Source organism: Cervus elaphus, chromosome 26 (assembly GCF_910594005.1).
Source record: "Cervus elaphus chromosome 26, mCerEla1.1, whole genome shotgun sequence".
NCBI classification, from domain to species: Eukaryota; Metazoa; Chordata; class Mammalia; order Artiodactyla; family Cervidae; genus Cervus; species Cervus elaphus.
Window position 1 is genome coordinate 36,023,911 of NC_057840.1, and position 23,343 is coordinate 36,047,253.

The 23,343-nt window shown below is 37.4% G+C and overlaps 1 protein-coding gene across 3 annotated transcripts in view; it reads right to left on the minus strand.

Moving 5' to 3' along the window:
* Positions 1 to 23,343, minus strand: part of SYNE1 (spectrin repeat containing nuclear envelope protein 1) — a 482,339-nt gene that overhangs the window by 269,378 nt on the left and 189,618 nt on the right. For all 3 annotated transcript variants that reach the window (XM_043888326.1, XM_043888327.1, XM_043888325.1), the window contains 12 exons: positions 21,733 to 21,893; positions 19,640 to 19,790; positions 16,292 to 16,519; positions 15,811 to 15,909; positions 13,771 to 13,958; positions 13,250 to 13,373; positions 10,866 to 11,032; positions 8,194 to 8,347; positions 5,537 to 6,165; positions 2,791 to 2,970; positions 607 to 757; positions 133 to 291 (listed from right to left, as the gene is read on the minus strand). In XM_043888326.1, the coding sequence (XP_043744261.1) occupies positions 133 to 291; positions 607 to 757; positions 2,791 to 2,970; positions 5,537 to 6,165; positions 8,194 to 8,347; positions 10,866 to 11,032; positions 13,250 to 13,373; positions 13,771 to 13,958; positions 15,811 to 15,909; positions 16,292 to 16,519; positions 19,640 to 19,790; positions 21,733 to 21,893 (2,391 nt within the window). The remainder of the gene's footprint in view (positions 1 to 132; positions 292 to 606; positions 758 to 2,790; positions 2,971 to 5,536; positions 6,166 to 8,193; positions 8,348 to 10,865; positions 11,033 to 13,249; positions 13,374 to 13,770; positions 13,959 to 15,810; positions 15,910 to 16,291; positions 16,520 to 19,639; positions 19,791 to 21,732; positions 21,894 to 23,343) is intronic.

Below are 23,343 nucleotides of genomic sequence, written 5' to 3' on the forward strand. Positions count from 1 at the left end.
CAGTATTCTTGCCTGGCGAACCCCATGGCCAGAGGAGCCTGGTGGGCTACAATGCATAGGGTCACAGAGTCGGACACAACTGAAATGACCACGCAGGCAAACTATTCATAGAATCGCAGGGGATGAGCTTACATCTAGCCATTTGTCCACTGTGCTTTCCATGTCTGTTTTCACCACGATGAAATCACCACTGTGGATTTTTTTCAGCTCAGACAGCAACTGTTTTCCTTTACTGGTAAAGTTATCCAAATCTTTCTGTTTATTACACATTTCGTTCTTGGCAGCTTCATGCTGTGGACATAAATGTTTCCTTAGTTAATAAAACAGCCAGTAATAAGTCAAGAATTTAGAATCATTTGCCTTTAAGAAATTTAATTCGTGGTTGACCTTATGCAGAAACCATTGATAATAATGAAAAATATATATAATTTTCTCGAATTGCTAGGATCCTAGGACATAAGTATTCATAAAAAATAAAGGTTGAGCTTGGCAGCATGAATTAGCTATCTCTAAATAACACTGTCAAGAGTCGAAAAGGGAATGCATTATGAGTAAAAAACAAATCTACTAAGAAGTCTAAAAATAAAACACATTATCAATTATTACCTTTGATAAAGCCCACTTAAGGTCTTCCTGATCTTTTACAGTAGTTCTGGTTGCAATCACATTGCTGGCATTTTCTAGGACTTTTGTTATGGCTGACTTCAAATTCTGATGCTCTCTTATTAAATCAATAAGTCCACAGCACTGACCCTGGCTGTAATAATTAAGAAAACAGATCATTTATTGCCACACATCAGCACAGGGAACAGCTCCCTATGATCGACCTGACATATAACTGCATTGCTGTAATCTGATGAGTGCTGGAATGAAGGGAAAACCATATTTTTACTAATCTGAGGCCAAAAGCATTCTGGTCAGTCAGACAATTCTAGTGTCCAAAATGTTCTCCACGAATGAAGAATCCACACAACCATTAACCATAGCCATTAAAACAAAGTCTGTTAAATTTTTAAAAATTTTTCTTCAAATGGACTTACTTACAAAACAGAATGAAACGCACAGAAAACGAACTTAAGGTTGCTGGGGGAAGGGACAGTTAGGGTGTTTGGGAAGGTCATGTACATACTGCTATATTCAAAATTGATAACCAGCAAGGACTTATTGTATAGCACATGGAACTCTACTCGATGTTAGGTGGCAGCCTGGAAGTGGGTTTGGGGAGAATGGATACCTGTCTATGTATGGCTGAGTCCCTTCATTTTTCACTTGAAACTATCGCAACATTGTTAATCTGCTATGCCCCAGTACGAAATAAAAATATTTAGGTTTGAAAAAAAGCTTATAGTCTAGTAAGGAAATCAGACATCAATAAAATAATTCCAAAAAGTGAAGAAAAAAAATCTGCTAGTTAAAAAAAAATTTTTCCATGATTTAACTATTTCATAGTTATATGTTGTAGGGAAGAAAACCCACCTGCCTCCCTGCCACAAAAAAAGACAAAAGACAAAACAAACAAAAAGTACTGCTCAATAATTAAAGTTCACATGAGATTTTCTTTTCCATTTAAATCACGAAAATTTTCATTGACTATGAGTCCCCTGAGAATGGCCAAAATATGAAATAGCTTTTGTTTAAAAGACTAAAATGCCTTTGAGCAAACAACTCTTCATCCAGGTATTTTTCCAAAGAAAAAGGTGTGCACTAAGATTTGGGTACAATTCTATTCTTCACACCATTATTTATAATAGGAGAAAAATTAGAAATAACCCCAAAGTTAAAAATGGGCCAATAACTGAATAAATTGCAATACATTCTTGTAATTGAATACCATGCAACCTCTACCAAAGCACAATTTAGAGAATGTTTAATAACACAGAATAAAGTTTGTGCAGCAGGATTATATTTTTTAAAGTCTACATTAATAGTCTACAGTATAATAAAAAAATTTATGTACACATAAAAAATAAATGTTTACAGATGCTTTTGTAGTAATTCAAACTGGGAAGATCCCAAATATCTATCAACTGGTGAAAAAATCAACTGCAGTACACTTAGTAAATGGAATATCATTCAGCTGTTAAAAAAAAAGAATGCACTTTATGGATACACATCACAATGTACTTGTGCTAAGTAAAAGAAGGTATTTAACCAAGTGTAGTAAAAACTGATGTACATACGAAAAGTGAGCATGAATGTTTAGAGATGCTTTATTTATAATCATTCAAACTGAAAATAATCCATTTATGTGTGATTCTAAGAAAGAAAATACTACAGAGACAGAAATCTGATCAGCAGTTGCCAGGGGTTGGAAGTGAGGAAGGGATTGATTACAATGAGACATGAGGGCATTTTTCAGGTGGTGTAACTCTTACCATTTGATAGTTGTGATATTTATACAACTATATGAGTTTGTTAAACTCCTATAGTTTAAGGGTATACACTTAGGGTGAATTTTACTGTATCTAAATCATACCTCAATTATAAACAAATATAACAAAACAAAAAACGAAAATCAGTGGTTAAGACTCTCTTACTGGTACCCTGTAAACACTGACAATTCTTAATTCCAAGTATCGAATTTCACATGTAATTGCTGTCTCAAGAAAACTTCCCTCAGTAAAATTCTGTAGGACTAAATTTTTAATGTTATTAAAGAGACAGCGAATACCTAAGATGGCAAAATATATTAAACTCTTGATCAGACCAACTCAAACTAACAGGCAATGGCCCAATGTCACAAAATAAATAGGAAGTTTAAAAACAAAAACTGAGAAGTTTTTTACTTACTTTTCATGAATTAGTTTTTTGGTATCATCCCAGGTGACCTCTAAGCGGTTTATCTCCTTGTCAACCTCAGGTGCAAAGGCTACATCTTTCTGAGCAATTTGCTTAGCTTTATCTTTCAACCAACATAATTCATGCTCATGAGAATTCAACTCATCTTCTAACTGATTGAAGACTCTCAACCTGCAAATTAAAATGTTATTTTACTATTAGTTTACTACAAGTGTTGAACTACTCTTTCCTTTCTGTAAATAAGGGCTTCCCCGGTGGCTCAGATAGTAAAGAATCCGCCTGCAATGTAGAAGACCTGGGTTTGATCCCTGGGTTAGGAAGATCCCCTGGAGAAGGGATAGACTACCCACTCCAGTATTCTGGCCTGGAGAATTCCAAGGACAGAGGAGCCTTGCGGGCTCCTTGCGGGCAGTCCATGGAGTTACAAAGAGTCGGACACAACTGAGTGACTTTCACTTCCATAAATAAAACATGCATATCAATAGCTAGAGAAGCTTTTAACACAGCAATTTATGTATATCAATGAATAAAGATGCTTTTACAGTTAATTTTGCATAATTCAGACTGTACTTTAGAAAACATTTGAAGTCATTTTTACCATTGACCTTCAAACTTCTATTAAGCTTGTATTCTTTTTCTATTTTCTTTTGATGATATAAGAATTTCAAGACCAGGACCAACATTTGAGGCAAAGTAGTTGAGTAATTATCACAAGGTCATCGGTAAGAAATTCTTCCATGCTGTGACGTTTGATTCATATTAAAGTAATATTTAAAAATCACAGTCATTTCACTCAAAATAAAAATAGTTTTACTGAGCTCTACAATAAGTATGTTTTTAAAACTTCACCTATTTTTTTTTTTTAATTACCACTAGCAAGGGCTTTTTTGGTCTTTAATATTTGAGTATCTGTAAAAAGTGGCCACAGAGAGGCAGCCATTGACTCTTTTAGTTTTTGCAGTTTGGTATAGTGCTGAATGTGTGCATTACCCCATTTAATTCCCCAAAGTGGCTAGGAACAGGTATTATCAATAGCTCCATTTCATAAGAAGAGAGCTGATTTGTTCAAGGTCATCCAGTAACACCTAGGCATGGTATGACTGGTATTTAAAAAACAATCTAGTCCAGGCAACATTTTCCATAGCCTCTCTACAACTTTGGTAAGTTTAGCGTTGTGTGTACTGAGGTGGCCCTTGAATGCAACCCAGGGCAACTTCAGCAATTTTAGGATCTCCTGATCAGCTTGGCCTGAGCTGGCTAGGGAGGGCCATGCAGCACCAATCCTATTGCACATTTCCTGGGTGAACTCTTGGCTCCTTTGTCACACTTGAGTCTTCCTTCTATCCCTACTCTGGAGGCCATTTTTCCTTCCCAAATCTTATTTCTTTTTGTAAATTTATTGTTAAACTAGTCAGATAGCTTATAACCTCAGGAATATAACCTCAGGAGTCATTATCACCTAACCAACACCTTTAGCTTAATGTTTGATTCTGGTTAAAAGGAAGCAAATGGCAATGATCTTGACAGGGTCAATCTAATCCTTATCAATTATGGATGTCTTGGTATGACTCATCCCTGCTGTTTCTTTGTCCCCTGAAAAAATGGAAGAGAAAGTGATGCTGAGATGAGTGGGGAGAAGTTCTAGTAAGAAGGAAAAATAGGATTGCAAGGAAGGCTACAGTAAAATATTACTTAGAAAATTTACTGCAAAAAAATACCTTTGACCTCTTAGCGTCTCTATTAAACTTTCCTGACAAAACAACCAACTTTGCTTAAACCTACTTCTCTGCCTTCTCCACACTTCTAAGCAAACTGTTAAAAGTGGTTGGGGAGAACCACTCTGCCAGGCTGATTGGTTCCACTTTAAGTGAATGAATATAAATCTCAAACGGCAGCATATCATTTACCAAGTGCCAGAGGCTTCCTTTCCATTTCTCACTGCATTTTCTACCCACAGTTTCCTATCACTCACTGTCAACTAATGAACTCACTCCAGTACTTTCTCAGAGGCTAGAAGCCACTGGGAAAAATTCCCTCATATTTTACCACCAGAAATACAAATCCATTTCACTTCCTTTCTCCTCAGCTTGTCATTCTTGCTAAAGAAGATGGGTCCTTTCTTCTATTAGCTAAAACCTGCTTAAAAATAGATAATATCATCAATACACTCTATTGTAAATAAGATCTCAAAGTGGCTTATATATAACTCTTAGGAAAGTCCTTAAGGAAAACAAAGAAATTTTAGTACTTCTTAAGTGTTAAAATAGTCATTAATTTTATCCTGTGGTGGCTAAGCTGGTAAAGAATCTGCATGCAATTCGAGAGACCTTGGTTTGATCCCCGGGTTGGGAAGATCCTCTGGAGAAGGGAACGGCTACCCACTCCAGTATTCTTGCCTGGAGAATTCCATGGACAGAGGAGCCTGACAGGCTACAGTCCATAGGGTTGCAAAGAGTCAGACACAACTGAGTGACTTTCATTCACTCATTCACATATATGCAAGCCCTGTGGCAAGTGGGAATCTTAGTTCCCTGACCAGGGATCAAACCTGTGCCCCCTGCAGTGGAAGTGTGGAGTCTTAACCACTGGACCACCAGGGAAGTCCCCTCAGAATATTTTAGAAACAAGTAACTAAACATGGTACTATTATAGTTTTGTACAAGAGTGAATTCCAGAACAAATGAAAAGCAAGGGAATTAACTCTTGGCAACCAGCTTCCAGGCAATTGCCCGTTCACCTCTGTTGAAGTGCTTGTCGGGTTAGATCTTTCAACCGCTCTTTGTCAGTCCTTTCTTCAATGTCCTCGATGCTTTTCAGCAGCTCCTCTTTCTGATCTTGGAAGGCCTTCTTCAATACCGCCAGGGCATCCGCCTCACTCTGCTTGGTTCCCAGAAGGTTCTGGATCCTCTCTAACTCCACGCTGAGGTGATCCGCGGTGGCTCTGCAGGACGTTCTCTGCTCAGCACTTCCGCTCTTGAGATGGTACTGGGCTTTGGTAAGAAGGCCGTCGAGACTGATGGCAGCAGATTCTAGTGTTTTCACATTTCGAATAGCATCGTTTAGGTGCCTTTCTAATAAGTCGGACTGTTTTTTATTCATACTGTGGGTCGCTTCCACTGTTTGCCTCAGTTGGTGGAGACTCTCGGACAGAGAGGCATGGCTCTGTAGGAATGGGGCCAGCTGGCACAGGGCACGCTGCCGCCTCTCCACGACCTGGCTGGCCTCCTCAAACAGCTGCAAGCAGTCCTCCGCCTTGCCCTGGAGGAGGTGAAGGTCCTCGGCGCGGCCCAGGGCACCCAGCTTCGCCAGGTGACCCTGCAGACTCTGCAGTTCTCCCTTTTTGCTCTCTACTTCCGCCGCATGGTCCTGAAAGAGCAGAGAGAGCTAGTGATTTCCCAGATGCAGTGCTTAACCCACCCAGGTACAGATTTGTGATGTCAAGACACATTTTAAATGCAACGGATGGCATAGTACTTAAAAGTCAACTACAGTGAATCTTGTAGAAACATTCTTAAAATTTCTCCTGTTTTGCTTCTCTATATGTTTCACATAAAACACAACTCTCCTTTGGAAATAATTCATTCCACGGAAAATAATTACTCCATGGACAGGAATAGTTAAAAGAAATTATATATGGGTTTCCCAGGTAGTTCAGTGGTAAAGAATCTGCCTGTCAATGGAGGAGTCATGGGTTCAATCCCAGAGTAGGGAAGATCCTCTGGAGAAGGAAATGTCAACCCTCTCCAGTATTCTTGCCTGGGAAATACCATGAACAGAGGAGCCTGGTGGGCTGCAGTCCATGGGGTCACAAAAGAGTCCTACATGACTTAGCGTCTAAACAACAACAAATATATATGTGTGTATGTATATAAATACATCATACATATATACTTTTAAAATCATCCAAATTTTCAATTTTTTTTAACTATTCATGCATGCCACATGCTAAGTCACTTCAGCCACATCTGACTCTTTGCAACCCCATGGACTGGAGCCTGACAGATTTCTCTGCCCATGGGATTCTTCAGACAAGAATACTGGAGTGGGTGCCATGCCCTCCTCCATGGGATCTTCCTGACCCAGGGATTGAACCCATGCCGCTTAGGTCTCCTGCATTGGCAGGTGGGTTCTTTACCACTATCACCACCTGGGAAGCTATTTACCTATACATATATATGCAGAATATAACTAAAATATTTACAGAATTAGCTCTACTTTAGAATTAATTCATTAGATTTTACTTAGAATTACTAACTTATGGAACTAGCTCTATGATCTATGATTCATATTATATTAGGTTGGCCAAAAAGTTCACTCAGGTTTTCCCATAATGAACATTTTGGCCAACACTTTAAATTTACATTTTATATATTATAATAATTCATTTATATGCAAATTATAATATTTATATATTAGAGCTAAGCACTATTATGTATAACACATATATTTACATTTTACATATTATAGTAATATATTTATATACAAATTATAGTATTTATAATTATAATTAGAGCTAATATCAACAATTTATAGGGAAGGAGTATAGGAATAGATGAACATTAACACCTGTTCTCCTTAGCTTGACTGCTAAACTTTCAAGGGCTTCTTTGAGCATTTACACTAGAAAATATACAAATTCCCTCTCTGCCCCTTTGTGAGATAAATATTTTTAAAGCCTCTGGCCAATTTTACAACTCAGAATATCTTCTCAGGGACTGGGGGAGCCATTTCTTTGAAATGTAAATCATTAAGGAAGATAGCACCTCTGTCTTGTAACAGGAAGATACGATAAAGTACTTTGTCTTCAGGTAAAACCAATTAGCAAACCCAGCATAGAGTTAGCACTCAACAAATATTAAATGTTTTATTATTAAATGTTGTTATAAACTTATTATATAGCTTATGTCCAACTATCCCAGTGCTTGATGGTCAGAATCTTATTAAATATTTTATTTTTTGATGCCTCAACAGCTGTTTTACATAAATTATAAATAAGGAAAATAAATCATGAATTTTAAATAACTTTCAAGCTAAAGGGTAATTCAGAAAAACTCTATCATTAAAGCATCAGAATTCAGTATTAGTTTTCAGCACTGTAACAAAGCAAACTAGAAGCTTAAAAATGAACATTTTCGTATCATTCACTCTAGAAATCATTTGCTCTACTTTGAAGGAGCAGTCTCTTAAAGTGGTTGCCTATTTTATCTGAAGTGGCTTTATGTGTTTAATTTGTCTGCATCACATGTTGTCTGGACCCATATACTCAATTATTAAAACATTTGCATATTAATAAGAAGTTAAATTGTTGCCAAGTGTTCTTTAATATTGCATCCCTTTATAATTCAAGAACTCTATTTTATGAATAAATTCTTCTTCAATCTTAACACACTTTACCTTGTGCCGTGTAAGAGCTGCTTGATGGTCCATTACACTTATCTCAGAAGTAGTTTGTAACTCACTGAGGAACAGCTTAATCCAGACAGAGAAGGAAAGCAGCAGTTCATCAAATTGCTGGTGTTCGGTGACCACAGACTGAAGGAAGTTAATCCTAAGTACAGAAAAGTGTTAACATTAAAATGCCCCGCATCTGGACAGAAAAAATTAATGACATGTTTCTAATCAAGGGCAAAAGGAATGCTGTCATACATGGCCAGATCAGAACTCTCGATGTTTTCTACTTCTCAAGCCCCATTTCTCTCCCACTTTTCCCCATCTCAGTTAACGTCCCCACCATCCACCCAGATGATTCTATGAGTCACTCTTCACCCCCTTGTCGCTTTACCACCACGTCTGATCTGTGTTGATCTTGCCAGCACGCCGTCACGGTATGTTCTGTGCTCTTCTCTCCATTTCTATACCCTGGCCTAAATCTCTTCATCTCTTGCCTCTACCAGCCGCCCACACCAGCCTCCTTCCTGCCACTGAGGCCTCCCTACTGTCCACTCTATAGGTAACAGAACATCCCCTGCCAAGCTTAAACATGGGGGCAATTTCCTGTTGCACATAAGAAGGCAAAACTCCAAGGCTCCTTACTGTGGTCTGCAAGGGATCCCAGGAAATCAGCTTCTCTGACCTCATCTGATACAGCGCTGCCCCATGCTTCACTCATCTCTGTTTCCTCAATATCCCGGCTCATTCCTGCCTAAGAGCCTCTGCCCTTTTGCTCCCTCTGCCTGTATGCTTTGCCCCCGAGTACCGCGTATACATAGTACACTCATAACTTAATCTGATGTCAAGTCCCCTGAGAGGCTTTGCTTGGTCACCCAGTCTACGGCCCCTCCCATGTCATCCTATTTTGTTGTCCTCATATTACTGAACACCACTTGAAATGGGTTCATTCTCTTGATTAATGATCTATTTATCTTCCCCCTCACCCAGTAAGACATAGGTCTTACTTTGCTTACTGCTATAAACTCAGGACCTAGAAAAGTACCTGGGATAGGGTCAGGGATCAATCATTGCTTGTGTAATGAATGAATTAGATCGACAAACAATAGGTGATCTGAGTTCAGAGCCCAAGGATAACACCTTAGGACTTCCATAGTGGTACAGTGGATAATTTGCCTGCCAGTGCAGGGGACATGCTTTCGATCCCTGGTCCGAGACAATTCCATCTGCTGTGAAGCAACTAAGTCTGTGCGCCACGGCTACTGGGCCTGACCTCAAGAGCCCAAGAGCCACAACAAGAGAAGCTGCCGCAGTGAGAAGACCGCACACCGCATCTGGAGAGTAGCCCCGGCTCACTGCAACCAGAGAAAAGCCCTCGGGCGACAGTGAACATCCAGTGCAACCAAAATTAAGTAACGAACTAATTAAAAAAGAGTAACACCTTAATAAAGTATATTTGTTACAATGGCTCATATCCAAAGTTCAACTCTTTAAATAGACTTTCATGCTTTAATCCTTACAAAATTTTCTACATGTTATCTTTACATGCATAGATTATACTTTGATTGCTTTCATACATTTGTATCATTTTTAAAATCCTTTACTTTTTCTCTGGGAGGGAGGTGGAGGGCACATCCTCCTGTATTTTGTAGAAAGTTACTCATCTTTCAAGAGTTTGGCACCAAAAACCTTTCGTCAGGCTTTCATGAACCCATTCAAATGTCCTTTCTCTTGGCTTCTGTAATACCCTCTGCTCCCCTCTCATTGGGTTTCTTGTTATTTCCATGCTGATCTATACAATAATTGCCCTCAGGTTTTACTTATTTTTATGGTTTCAGTGTCTGATATGTTGTTGCATACTCAACAGGTACCCAATAAACATTTGCTAATTGAATATATGAATGAGTAGACAATGGATCAAATATAAGCCCCACAGAGGTAAAGATCGGAACTCTGTTTACATTGCTAACCTCAGCACATAGAAAAGTGCACTACTCAGTAAATATTTGCTGAAAATATAAATTAAAAATTGACTGAAAATTGACTAAAAAGGTTAACTGCTTTTTTCAGGATTACATGGGTAATCAATATTAATTTAAGACAAAACCTTGTTTTCTGGCATATTAAAAATATATAGATGTCAATTTTAACCATCCAGTCAATTAAGATTTAATTCATGTTTGTCTCCTTTTAATATGATAATAATAATTTTCCTGTTCTCTATAATACTGGAATGAAATGGGAAAAATACATATCCTCTGTTGAGAAATATCATGTGAGGTAAAATTTTATTTACCATTTTTCTCCTATATATAAACAACTTGAGCAATAATAATTAAAACATGAGTAATCCTACATTCTTTAATATCATTCAACTAATTTGATCATTTGCCTTGATTGCAAGACTAAAATTTTGAATTGAGGGTCATCTGAAATACTAGTTTGATTTATAATGCACTTTAATGCATTAATGAATTTAATGAATATAAAGCACTTTGATTTATAAATGATGATTAGTTTCCTTCTCTTTATGCTCAAATAATGGGGTTAAGTAAAAGTAAACAAAGCTAAGCTTTCTTAATTTATATGCTCATTGTTTTTTTTTGTTGTTGTTGTTGTTTTTTTATGCTCACTGTTTTAAAAAATGAGCTATACTGGAAGTTTTTTTGAAACCCAACCTTTTGCTAATTATCTGGGGCAAATCTCTCCATCTCTCATCCAAATGTTCCAATTGTAGTTTCATCATTTTCACATCATCTCTGGAGGCCACTGAGAAGAGGGATTCCTTTAGCTGCAATAGGTTGCTGTAGATGGAAGCCTGGGCCACAACTTCATTTTGCAGCACCTGAGAAAAACAAAACGGATTACAGATCTCATCCTAACAAGACTGACCGGGAAGGACCACATGACAGGTAGCTGTGGTCCAACGGCTTTGTGTTCTTGCAAAATGGAGGTCATTAGGACCAGGCTAGGAAGAGTTTTTATCCCTTGATTTAGAATTGGATCCACTTAACCTCTAATACATGGCTTTCCAGGTAGCTCAGGGGTAAAGTAATCTATGTGCCAAGGCAGGAGACACCAGAGACAGGGGTTAGATCCCTGGGTTGGGAAAAATGACCTGGAGAAGGACATGGCAACCCACTCCAGTATTCTTGCCTGGAAAATCCCGTGGATAGAGGAGCCTGGCAGGCTACAGCCCATGGGGTCCCAAAGAGTCGGACACGACTCGGCGAATGAGCACACACAGCACAACCTCTAATGCAATGTTAAAAATGCTTCTGAAACCTGAATTAACTTTCCAACAGTCTGAGTTATATTAAGTTAGGCAAATTTAGAAGCTGTAGAATTTCTTTCAGAATAAAGAAACTGAGTAGGGGAAAAGAATCAAAGAATAACTACTGCTGAAGAGAAACAATGCATATCTAACAATGGAGACGTGCAATTCTAGGAACTGGGAACACAATGTGTCTCTGGGTTTAGAGATGACATTAGGGCAAAGCAGGAAGCTTAAAGGCTCTTCATTTTACTTTCATACAACAGAACAGGAAGCACTATACAGCATGGCACATAGATGATGCTCTTTCCCCTTTGTAGGGAGGTCACATGTGTGATAAAAGCAAAATTGCTAAAGGTATCAGAGGAAGGACTGCCTACGGAAGCCAGGTAAGATAACAAAGCAGAATCTGAGCAAGATGAAGGACACAAGGCCAGGAGGTCGGAACGTACAAGGAAGGTTCAGACTGGGGCAGGGAGCAGCTTAGCTAACACAGTTCCTGGATGTGTGCCTGCAGCCCCCTTTGTGGTTCTCTAACTTGCATAGACCTGTTTTCCATTTAGACACACATAAGAACACATTTTGATATGGGCAGATAACTTTATGAACAGGAGCAATGGCTTCCCCTCTTAGGACTCCCCACACTCTATTTATAAGAAGATTAACACCAGTTTGTGGATTGCAGATTGCCCTTTATCCTCAGACAGGACAGTCACCGGAGACTTCTGAGCAGGGACTTTAGGGGAGATTAATGCAGAACTACTGCATTAATAAACTGTGTTTAATAAACTGGAAAGGCAGGAGAATCAAGAGCACAGGAAACTCTCAGATTCAAAGTAGGAGAACATCTGAAGTTGGGGGAATAGGACCAGAAGCTACAGATGCGCACTGATGGAGCTTTTAGAGAAGAAATTATGAAAAGTAAAAGAATCCATTTTCCTCTTAAGTGTTTTACAAAAGGGGAAGGTAGAAAGTTGGGGTGCAAATCTGTTACACAGTAAATCTCTTTGTTGAAACAATTTTGCTTGTCGAATTTTCTGGCACAGATAGCATCACTTAAAGCAAGTTATTAATCTCCAGAAATCAGTAGCATTGTCTGTAGTTTCAATAATACTGAGAGATTCTTTAAAGTTTAAAAAGTTGGCTTCTTAAAGGATGTAATAAGCTAGAATTCTTTGTCTTTCTACCTCCTGTACTTTGCTTATTCACTTTTTGGTGTCTTGCTTGAAAATAATCACTATTGTGACTTCTTTCTGCATTGTATTTTTTCTTTTTCTGTTCAAAAAAATAACTTATCCCAAATTTATACAAATACAAAAGAAAGACTATAGCTATTACCCAACTTCAAAAACTATTCACTAAAGGATTTCCCTGGCATTCCAGTGGTTAAGACCCTGGGTTTCCATTGCAGGGCGCAAGGGTTTGATCCCTGGCTGGGGAACTAAGATCCCACATGCTGTGCAGTGCAGACAGAAAAAAAAAAAAATTACTCACTGAGAGTCAACCTTGTTTCATCTATGTTTCTACCCATTTCTCCTTCAACTCCCCTGCCAGAGAATTTCTATTCAAGTGCCAGACATTATGCTACAGGATTTTCTAATACACTGTGGAAACTGATCATCACAAAGTTCACCGTGACTTTGTCTTTCAGGTCAGGGCTGTTCTCCTCTTCAGGATCACGAAATGAAAAGAAGTTAAGTTGGAGAGAAGGTTTGGTTCTTGATTTTGCTTTTACAATGCAACCATGACAAAGAGCATTTCCTTCTCCTCACACTTCCTTGAACTTGCCTGTATTGACTGAAGTTCACTCTCCACCTTGACTCTATCCGCAGAAATGTCAGCTTCTGGTGAACTGGCTATAACTTCACACCGCTCTAACCAAGTCAAAAAGGTCGACAGTTCTTTCTCTAGCCTACGGAAAGCAGAGATAAGAAACAAAGTCTTGCGAAATTATCATACTCGAAAACTAACCCTTTCTGAAGTCGGGGAGTTCAACAGTAACCATGATAAACACCACAGTGTTGGGTTGTCTTTTTCTGGGTGTGAACGTCCAAAAACTCCTCTGGTGTTTGCGTATGAACTCACCCATGTGCTTAGATCTGTGCCATGTGTGAAGACAGACACGCATCCTTCCCACAACTAGGGGACTTCATCTTATAATGAAGATCGCTGTCTTCCCGTGGTCGGCACACGAGTTGAGGAGTTTTACATGTGGGATAATCGCTTCTCATCCCTCAGCGTTCAGAATTTTCCACTAAGGAGCAGCTACTGATACCCTGGCTGCCAACGGGAGAAGGAAGGCCGCTCACCTCTGCCAGCAGGCCAGCAGCGTCTCCAGCTCCCTCTGTCTCTCCTTCGCCCGACCCAGCAAACCCTCATAGCTCCGTTGCACGGTCGCAGCCTCCTGGATGGAGGAGTCTCTGTTGGACACCTTCCGGGCGCTGGCTGACAGGGCAGCCACCGTGCTGGTCAGCGATTCCACGGCCTGACAGAGATCCTGACGCGAGGGCCAAAGAGTGCCATCAAGTCCCAGCATCAGGAAAGGAGACCCACATTTTCCCTTGAGACTGGTGATCACCAAACATTTCCCCAATGTCACAATAAACAGTCGTGGTACTAAAAAATGTCTCTGTGTGTGATTTTCAGCAAGACAGAGTGACAATTACTTCATAAATGCAGAAGTCAAAGATGAGAATGGAAACTATTCCCCAGATAAGAAATTGTCCCTGTTTATTGGGATAATTTTAACTTTCGCTTAAGGATTTAGGTAATATGTGAAAATTGTTATTCATGTTATAGCACAAGTATTTAAAAATACTATTCCTGATTTATAAGAGCTACATGCAACATGCTGTAATTTTATTTAAAAATATCTATGGGAAGTTATGACTGACATAGCTGATGTCAAGAATCCATGATAACAACAATGAGGGTAGCTGAGAATGTGGCAGGCACTGTGTTCTGCACGTTACGTACATTAACTCATTGACTCTTCAGAAGAACCCTAAGAGGCATGCTCTTTCGTTAGTCCCCATTTTATAGCTCAAAAAGTCAAGACAGAGGAAAACAACTTGGTTTAGGAAAATCCAATGTTAAAAAAAAAAAAGCATTATTCTTTCTGGCACTCAATTGTTAATTTAGTTACCTATTAAAACAATTCCATCCAATCCAATTTTCCTACTTTTCCTCATTTGGGTGTTATTTCTTAAAAAAATGTATAAGTAACAAAATAATGCATTTCTTACCATAAAAATTCAAGTGATAGAAATTCCACTTGCCCTTTCAGTTGTGCTTTTGTCAACTGTTTGTTATTATTGCATCCCCTTCTCTGCATTTATATATATGTTTCCATGCATGTATGCATGATAGGGATTATATGTATAATATATATATGTGCTACATATATATACACACATATATATATTTGTTGGACATGAATTTGAGCAAAGTCTGGGAGACAGTGAAGGACAGAAGAGCCTGGGGTGCTGCAGTCTGTGAGGTCACAAAGAGTCAGACATGACTTAGCGACTGAACAACAACCACAGCATATTTTGTGTATTAATTAACACACTTCTTTTGAGTATTTCTTTGCCCATGTTCCCTCGCTTTGCTCTTTCCTCTAAATTCTGCCAGAAGCATCTGTTGCTTTGCAACATATCTCACAGTGGTTGGGATTCCCCGGTGGCTCAGACTGTAAAGAGTCTTCTTGCAGTGCAGGAGACCCAGGTTTGATCCCTGGGTAGGGAAGACTCCCCTGGGAAAGGAAATGGCAACCCACTCCAGTATTCCTGCCTGGAAACTCCCATGAATGGAGGAGCTTGGAAGGCTATAGTTCATGGGGTCGCAAAGAGTCAGACATGACTGGACAACTTCACTTTCACAGTGGTTACCAGTTCAGGGACCAGACCAAAAAAGCTAGCCATTGAGGAAAAGATCAGTGAGTACATAGTCTTTGCACATCTGACTGTAGTGGGTTAAAATCTGAAATCTGTTATGCAAATATATACATATTTTTCTGCACATTTCATTTTTTATAATGTTGGCAAGAGGTAGCAGGATTTATTAAAGCTATAAATCCTGTTTACAGGAAAAAGCTACATGTTTTAATTACGAGAGAAATATATCTTAATTGACTACTTTTTAATATAGATTTTTAATGAAAATTTGTTTGTACAGTTATATTTCTTGTGTTATATGAAGTGAATATTTTTGATCATATTATTCCTCAAGTAACATAAAATTTTTTTCAAATATAACTGTCATAAAAATATTTACTGTTTTCTTTTCAAACAGGAATTATCACATTTCTGAGCAGATAAATAAGAAGAAATGCTGAAACATGCTATTACCATATGTTCTTGGAGAACTTTGTATGTTTCTGTAGCTGAAGAACATATTTTAACTGGATCAGCAAGTTTATCTTCAAATTCAGACACAGACTGCTGGATCTAAAACATTGGTAAAATATGAAAATATGGTGGGGAAGACATACATCAAGGCAGAAAAGGTTACTGGCGAAACAGCATGCTTATTTCTTTGGGATAACTTTCAACGTGATGATAAAATAAATTTTTAAGAATCCCAAAATCAATGTATCCCACTATTTGAAAGAAATGTAATTAAGTCATAATATCTTTCTGAACACAATATATAATGACAGTTTTATATTCCCCCCAAAAAGGTTACATACAAATTATAAACTCAATCATCACTGACAGCTTGGTAAGGAACTGGCAAATTGTGTCTTTTTCCCTTATTCCTTTATTTCTGGGTGATTTATAAAATGCAATGTGAAATAGGTAAATTTAGCAGGCATGGGCCAATTCTTACCTTTTTAAGATTCTCTTCAAACTTCTTCTGCTGAGATAAATGTCCCAGGATTATTCCTTGCAGACTCTGTGCATATTCTCGGAGCTCTTCCCAGTATCTTCTTATTTGTGTTAACTTGGCTTTGATGCGAGCAGATTCTCCAGTGGTAATAAACTGAGCAAAAGACTGAGCTTCTTCTTCTAGTCCTGTAATGCTGCTGATCTTACTTTCTATTTCCTTAATCATGACCTAATATTTAAAACAAGAAAAATGACAAGGTAGGCTGAGCAAGCTTGCCTTGAAATGATACAATCATCTGCAGAGAGAAAATCAGCAAAATTTTCCTTGACTGGCATTTCAACATATTTGCACCATTGTAGAGCAGCTACAAACACACACCATGGGTTTCCCGACCTTGTTCGGGAAGGATAGGTACACCCTGATGGTGGCCATGCTCGCTGGATGGAGAGTAAGAAATATCCACCCTGCTTGAAGTGAAGGAAGCAGGAACATGTCCCAGGAACTCTTAACTGTCTGTTTGAATATACACAGAGTTCTCTTCTTATCCTGTGAGTCAAAGAGTTTTGACCAACTGGCCTGGGAAGCAGTATGTTCCCAAACTCAAAGGAATGCTAATATTGATATACATTTAATTTTCCTAGAATGTAGTTTAGTTTTTCATATGTTACCAAACTAAAATATTTTCTGATTCTGCTCCTACTTAAACCCAGTCTTCTAAAGTTTACCAACTAATCTTTATGCCAATGATGTCCAAATTCGGAATATATTAGGGTCACTGGCCCCACCCTCAGGGACTCAGACTCACTGGGTCTAAGGTGGGGCCCCCTTTGCATCTGTACAACATCTCGGGTGATACACCGCTGCTGACCCAGGGAATCCCCTCTGGGAATCACTGCTTTATTCACTAGCTATGGACTTGATGGTCAAGAACCTACAGACTATGATATCTGTTTGGGGCACGAGGGCATTTTATCTATGAGTCAGCACAGGAAAAAGACTGAAAACTGCTAAAGAATAGAGTGTGTGTGTGTGTATGCGTGTGTGTGTGTGTTGGGGACAGAAGTTTCTTAAAAACATAGATGTTTATTTATGTATAAGAGAAAAACTATTTCTCTGAGAAAAAAATCCAAATAATTCTATCAAAATAAAGCCAAAAATCCAGACAAAGTTCAGTGCCAAATAGTTTAAATAGAAAATACTGTTACCCCAGAAAAATATATGACTTCTGTCCAGGTGAAGCAACAGAGTAAGAAATAACTTCTGTCTAGATAAGACAATCAGAAATAACTGGCATCAGATTAGTGCCAGGGATACATCATTTATTTGTTTGTATTTTTATGTTTGTGACTAAAGTGATATAGCTAATGAATGCTTATTGTTTGAGCATTGATACAATTTTTCTTTGTTTTGCTGTCTTCTAAGATAATTTTTCTGGAAAAGTTACTCAAAAATTCAACAAATATATTTTGAGTTTTTTATGTGCTAATAGTTGTACTAGGCTCTTCCAACACCTTAGTGAAATAATCTTAGTTAACATCAAAATTTTTAGTTTTCAGCATAATACATGCCATTATTAAATTCATAGATGCTAACTATATAATTATATTGCTGGATTGTGGCAGAAAAATTCCAGTCCAAGAAGAGAAGATGGAAAATGAACCCAGTGAATGTTCTTATCATTTTTGAGTTATCAATTAGGAATGAATAAGAAATTAGTCAATCTGGAACAGCATATAATAAAGAACAAAAATGAGATTATAGATATCTTCATGGTAACATGCAAATGCGTTATTAATTTTAATCCTAAAACTGTTTTAAAGTGAAAATACTATGACAAGTGTTAACATATTTTGAATATTTCCTATAACCCAGTCTTCTGTTCGGAAATAGAACATGAACTTATGAGCCCCAATTCCACTGTACAATGAATTCAACTCTTATCTTTGCTTATTTCTAGCAAATATGTTTTTTCCCTGTTATTCCTATTTATTTTTAGATAGTTTTCAAAGTGCCATATCAGAATATTAAAGTGTATTTCCAGCCTGATGGCATGGCAATCCACAATTGAATGCTTATACACTTAAAAATAAAATACATGATTATTTTGTTTCTTAAAGAGTAACAATGTGATACTTTCGATTACTGATGCAGTTCAGAAGTTGTGGAATTAAGGTTTAAAAAATAGAAAAGTGACTTTACAGAAAAAATAAACAAGTTAAAAGGGTTTATGTCAAAGTTTTTTGAAAGAAAAATTTTGAGATGAAACTATTTAAATGGACTATTGTTTATTTCCTTAGAATTTAGTGAAAATGATTAAATGGCAACTTTACAGTTTTAAAAATTAAACATATTTCTTGGATATTCCTTAATGGCTGGGTATCTGTTTTTCCTAGTCTATCACACAGGACGTAAGCTAGACTGCAGACACCAAACTCCGTGTACCCTTGACTGCTGAAGATGTTTGGTACACAATCTGTCCCGCATGTAATCTTAGCTAAACCATATTGCACCTCCCACCATGCACATGGCAATGAATTCCTCTGAGTCATAATGTGAAACGTTCCCTCACCTTGTTATTCATTTTACTATATTTAATCGAATGAAATGGCAGAGGGTTTTCCCATTCCAAAAAAATGAGCCGAGACAGAAAAAGAAGTGGCTGGAGTTTGAAAATGTGTTGTGTAAAAATAGCACAGAAGAAAGAGAAATGAACACTCAGAATTCATTTCTTTCAGCTCATTTTTTTCGTATGCTATTTGAATGAAGTGGATGATGATAGTCTAAACACGTGGTAATCTGAGAACTGTGGGATAGCATATCAGAACATCTCGGTCCACGCCCCCAAAGGTGTCATAAATGCCAGCCTTAGAGCAATGGAATCTGATTGCTTCACCTAAAGAAAGCAATTTCTTGAACCCTTCTTTGTGGTTGGTGAGGGTAAATGCTACTAATACTTAAGCTAGATATTTAGACTAGTTCTTACAAAGTAAGGTTGTAGATGATGAATATATTTCATGGCATATAAATCCATCAACAGGGGACTCTAATGGCGCTAATTCAAAATCAAGGAAAAGAATAATGTAACCATAAAAACATTTTAATGATATTGCACACAAGAATGACTTTGAAAGCATAAGTCAGTCAGTATTAATACATAATTCCATCTATTAAGCGTTGCCCGGTATCAGTCAAGACCTCTTAGCTCGGCATTTTGTGTGAATTTAATTTTAATAGAGTCACATAGCAATGAAAGATTTGTCCTGGGGTCATATAGCATTTGATGAAACGTAAGAAAGGTGCTCTTAAAAGCTAGAGATGGATTATAAATGTAACTTGTGAGCAGGTCACCTTAATTTGGTTGATTTGTGTGTCCATGGCAGATGATGACGTCTCCAAGGCATTGAGTTCTTTTTCTTTCTCAGTTATCCAGACGGACAGGGTCTCAAAGTTAGTGCCAAAATGATCCCACTTGTTTTTCACCATTTCCATGGTTTTAATACTAAAATTAACCAAATTAAGTAAATAAAATGCAGTATTTTAATAGAGAAAAACACATTTCCCTTTAAATCACCAAGTGAAAGGATAGTGAAGACATCTGTGACCACATTGAAGCTGAAACTATTAGAACAGGGGGAAAACAATGCACCTTTGACCTGAATTAGTCAGTCCTCAAGTCTTCCTGTCTCCTCTGAGAATGAGGTAGCACTACTCTATATTATGAACAGAACTGTGCTTTGAAGAAAATACTGCTGGGTTCAAATGGTTTGAATCCAGGTATAATCTAGTTAAACACTGCACGTGACCAGTAGTTGCCAAGGCTTATTTTAGTAAATTGCCCGCCTTGATTACAGTGCACATAATGTTTTTAACAGTCCCACTTTTGCCAACATGGTCCTTTTGCTCTTAGAGGAGAGATGTTTAGTGATGCTTTATACTCAAAGATCTTTCTGAAATACATCTCTATGAATCAAGATAGAGCTTGTAGTCTGAATCCCATGCTGTCATGCAGGAAACTGTTTCTATTATTAGAGTGAAGCCTGCAATCCATTATCTATCACAATTTCAGCTATTCTTAGAGTCTGGATGATCTTGATTCCAAAAGACTTTATAAATTCTTGTACATGAGCACCCTAACTGCTTTTAGACAACTTGGGCTTTATTTGTAATAAATCTAGTGAATAAAATTTCAACTATACGTTCCCAGTTTGTATTAATTATGTATATATAACCATGTGGCAGTTATACATATCTACCACAAGAGATTATGGCTTTCAGTCTAGAAAAAGACTAGGAAACTAAGAGGATATCATTGAACTATTAAGTCCTTGGGTTAAAAAAAAGAATTTCCCTGTTTACCAAAAGGCACTTGAAGACATCAAGGAAGATACAATGGCATCAATGATTGTCAAATTCAATAATATTGCAATCTCAAATGTATACCCTGGATATACCTATGTTCTCATTAGCACAGGTAATGCAAGCTATATTATATTGCAACTTTTTAATGAAATACAGATTCAAAAGGATATTTCTAATATAGATAGATGTAGTTTCCTTTCTAATAAACTGTTTCACTATTTCTACGCAATAGATAATATTAAAGTTTTAAGTCATAATTTGTTTTAAATAAATTATTTAACAAATTTTAAAGTTTAGATAAATGTACAACATTAATTTTAAGATATTCATGGTATTAAAAACAAATTTTGCATTTTAAACCCATCTTAGAAATTATGCCCTATACCTTAAAAATAATACATGTTGGTGATATGCCACTAAATAACCTTTCAAATAGAACCGCTAAGCTGTATTATTTTGATTATTGGCCATATGTTTATCCCCTTCAAATTTGTGTGTGTGTCTGTTTTGTACATAACAGGATACCATAGGCCAAACTATAATTTCTTTCTTTTTAGAATTTAAACATTAAATGTTTAAAAATATATTTTTGGAGTTAATTTTTGGAAATAGTATACAATCAGTGACAATTTGAATATTGAGGCACTGTAAGTAAGCTCTGTGAGCTTCCTGGAGTTGGAGATGCTTGGTCTATGTGTTTAGACCTAGAATCTACACAACTAAAAATCTACCCTTCCCTCTAACCGGTGACAGCAGAAAAACACAGTAAAAAAAAAAAAACATTTTAAATCTTGGTTCTTTTTTGAGATTCTCCTTTCCAGTGTACAAAGGCCACTTGAATTTTATAGATATGGCTTTCTCATGAACAGAATCAGTTTACAATGCAAAAACCACGTCCCTCACTTATAGATGTTGGATTCTCTATTGCCGGTGCTTTCCTTTGAACTGCAAGTTGCTTCCTCAAAACATGCTGAAATACACAAACACTTTGATTTTGAAAGAATGTTTTGAATACAATATACAGGAAAGAGCGTTATGAAACAATCTCAGAGAAGAAAGTCTAGGACTTGTCAAGCACATACTCTTCTTCAAGGGTGTCTTCTAATTTTTTAACTTGCTCCTTGATTGACTTGGCCTGCTGCTGAAGCAGCTGCTTATTCTTGGGCCCAAGTGGGATCTCTGAAGCTTCCTTTACAAGATTCTCAGCCTGGACTGCAATACCTTCTGTTCGTTTAGAAAACTCCTAAAAAAAGATATTATAATTGTAAAGGCAGCCTCTTCTGTTAAACTCTGCCCTCAAATAAACTGAACATACAGTCTCACCAGAATAGATGGAGAGATGAATAGATAGATTCAAACATGTATGAATACTGGCATATGATACTTCTATCAATAAAACAGACATTTTCATTATGGCCAAAATAGACCCTTTGTTAAATTATTTTCCTTTTATATAAGTGATACCACAACCAGACCTTTGTAGTTGGAGAACTACTTTCATATTTATCCAACAATTCCCCAAAAAACATTGACTCAACGGTCACTTGGTTTGTGTTTACTGTTTAAAATTCTTAGCTGCATGATAATAATTAACTTGTACATGCCTATATCAGCTTATTGCAGGCTAGTTAGACAATGGTCAACAGTGATTGCTTTTTTTTTTGGTCATAAAGATAACAGACTTCTAGACCAGTGCCTATGAATGTTGCTGCTGCTGCTAAGTCACTTCAGTCGTGTCCAACTCTGTGCGACCCCATAAACGGCAGCCCACTAGGCTCCCCCGTCCCTGGGATTCTCCAGGCAAGAACACTGGAGTGGGTTGTCATTTCCTTCTCCAATGCATGAAAGTGAAAAGTGAAAGTGAAGACACTCAGTCATGTCTGACTCTGAGCGATCCCATAGACTGCAGCCTACCCGGCTCCTCTGTCCATGGGATTCTCCAGGCAAGAGTACTGGAGTGGGGTGCCATTGCCTTCTCCGGTACCTATGAATACTTGTTTATTTAATTGAAGGATATTTTGGTCAATACAGAGTATCACTGATCTTTAAAGAAACATTTTGTTAACTAGCTTTCTGAAAAGAGCTATAAACTGATCTTGATGCTGTTAAATCTTATCTACCATATATCCACGTACTACACAAGGGAAAGAAGAAAAATTTTGAACCAGTCAAACCCAAACTAGGATTCTGGATTTGCTAATTACTAGTTGTTTGACTCTGGACAATTATTTTTCAGGCTCTTTTATATAAAATGCAGATAGTAAAACTATTCTCACTAAGGTCCTTGTTAGCATTTCACTAGTAATTTAATTTTTAAGTACCTGGCGCTCTGACACGTACCTATTATCATTCTTTCTATGTCCATCACATAAAGTTGAGGACAAAATCGTTTATGAAGTTCACACACTGATTTTCAATAATAGTGAACTATCCTAACTCAAAAATTAATATATTTGAGGTACCAGTAAATTTTAGTTGTCTCAATTTTGCCAGGTAAATCTACTGAATACTGAATTAGGAAAGGTAAACCCAGAGACAATTTTGAGTAACTTAGCATCTCATTTCTTCTCCTGGATTATGTCAGAGAAGGTTTACATTTTGATCATAAACTCCTCTCTCTTAAATAAGAAATGTAAATTATTTTGAAAAATCAAACTTCTGATAGCTGCCCTTTCTTACATAGCACCTCTCAC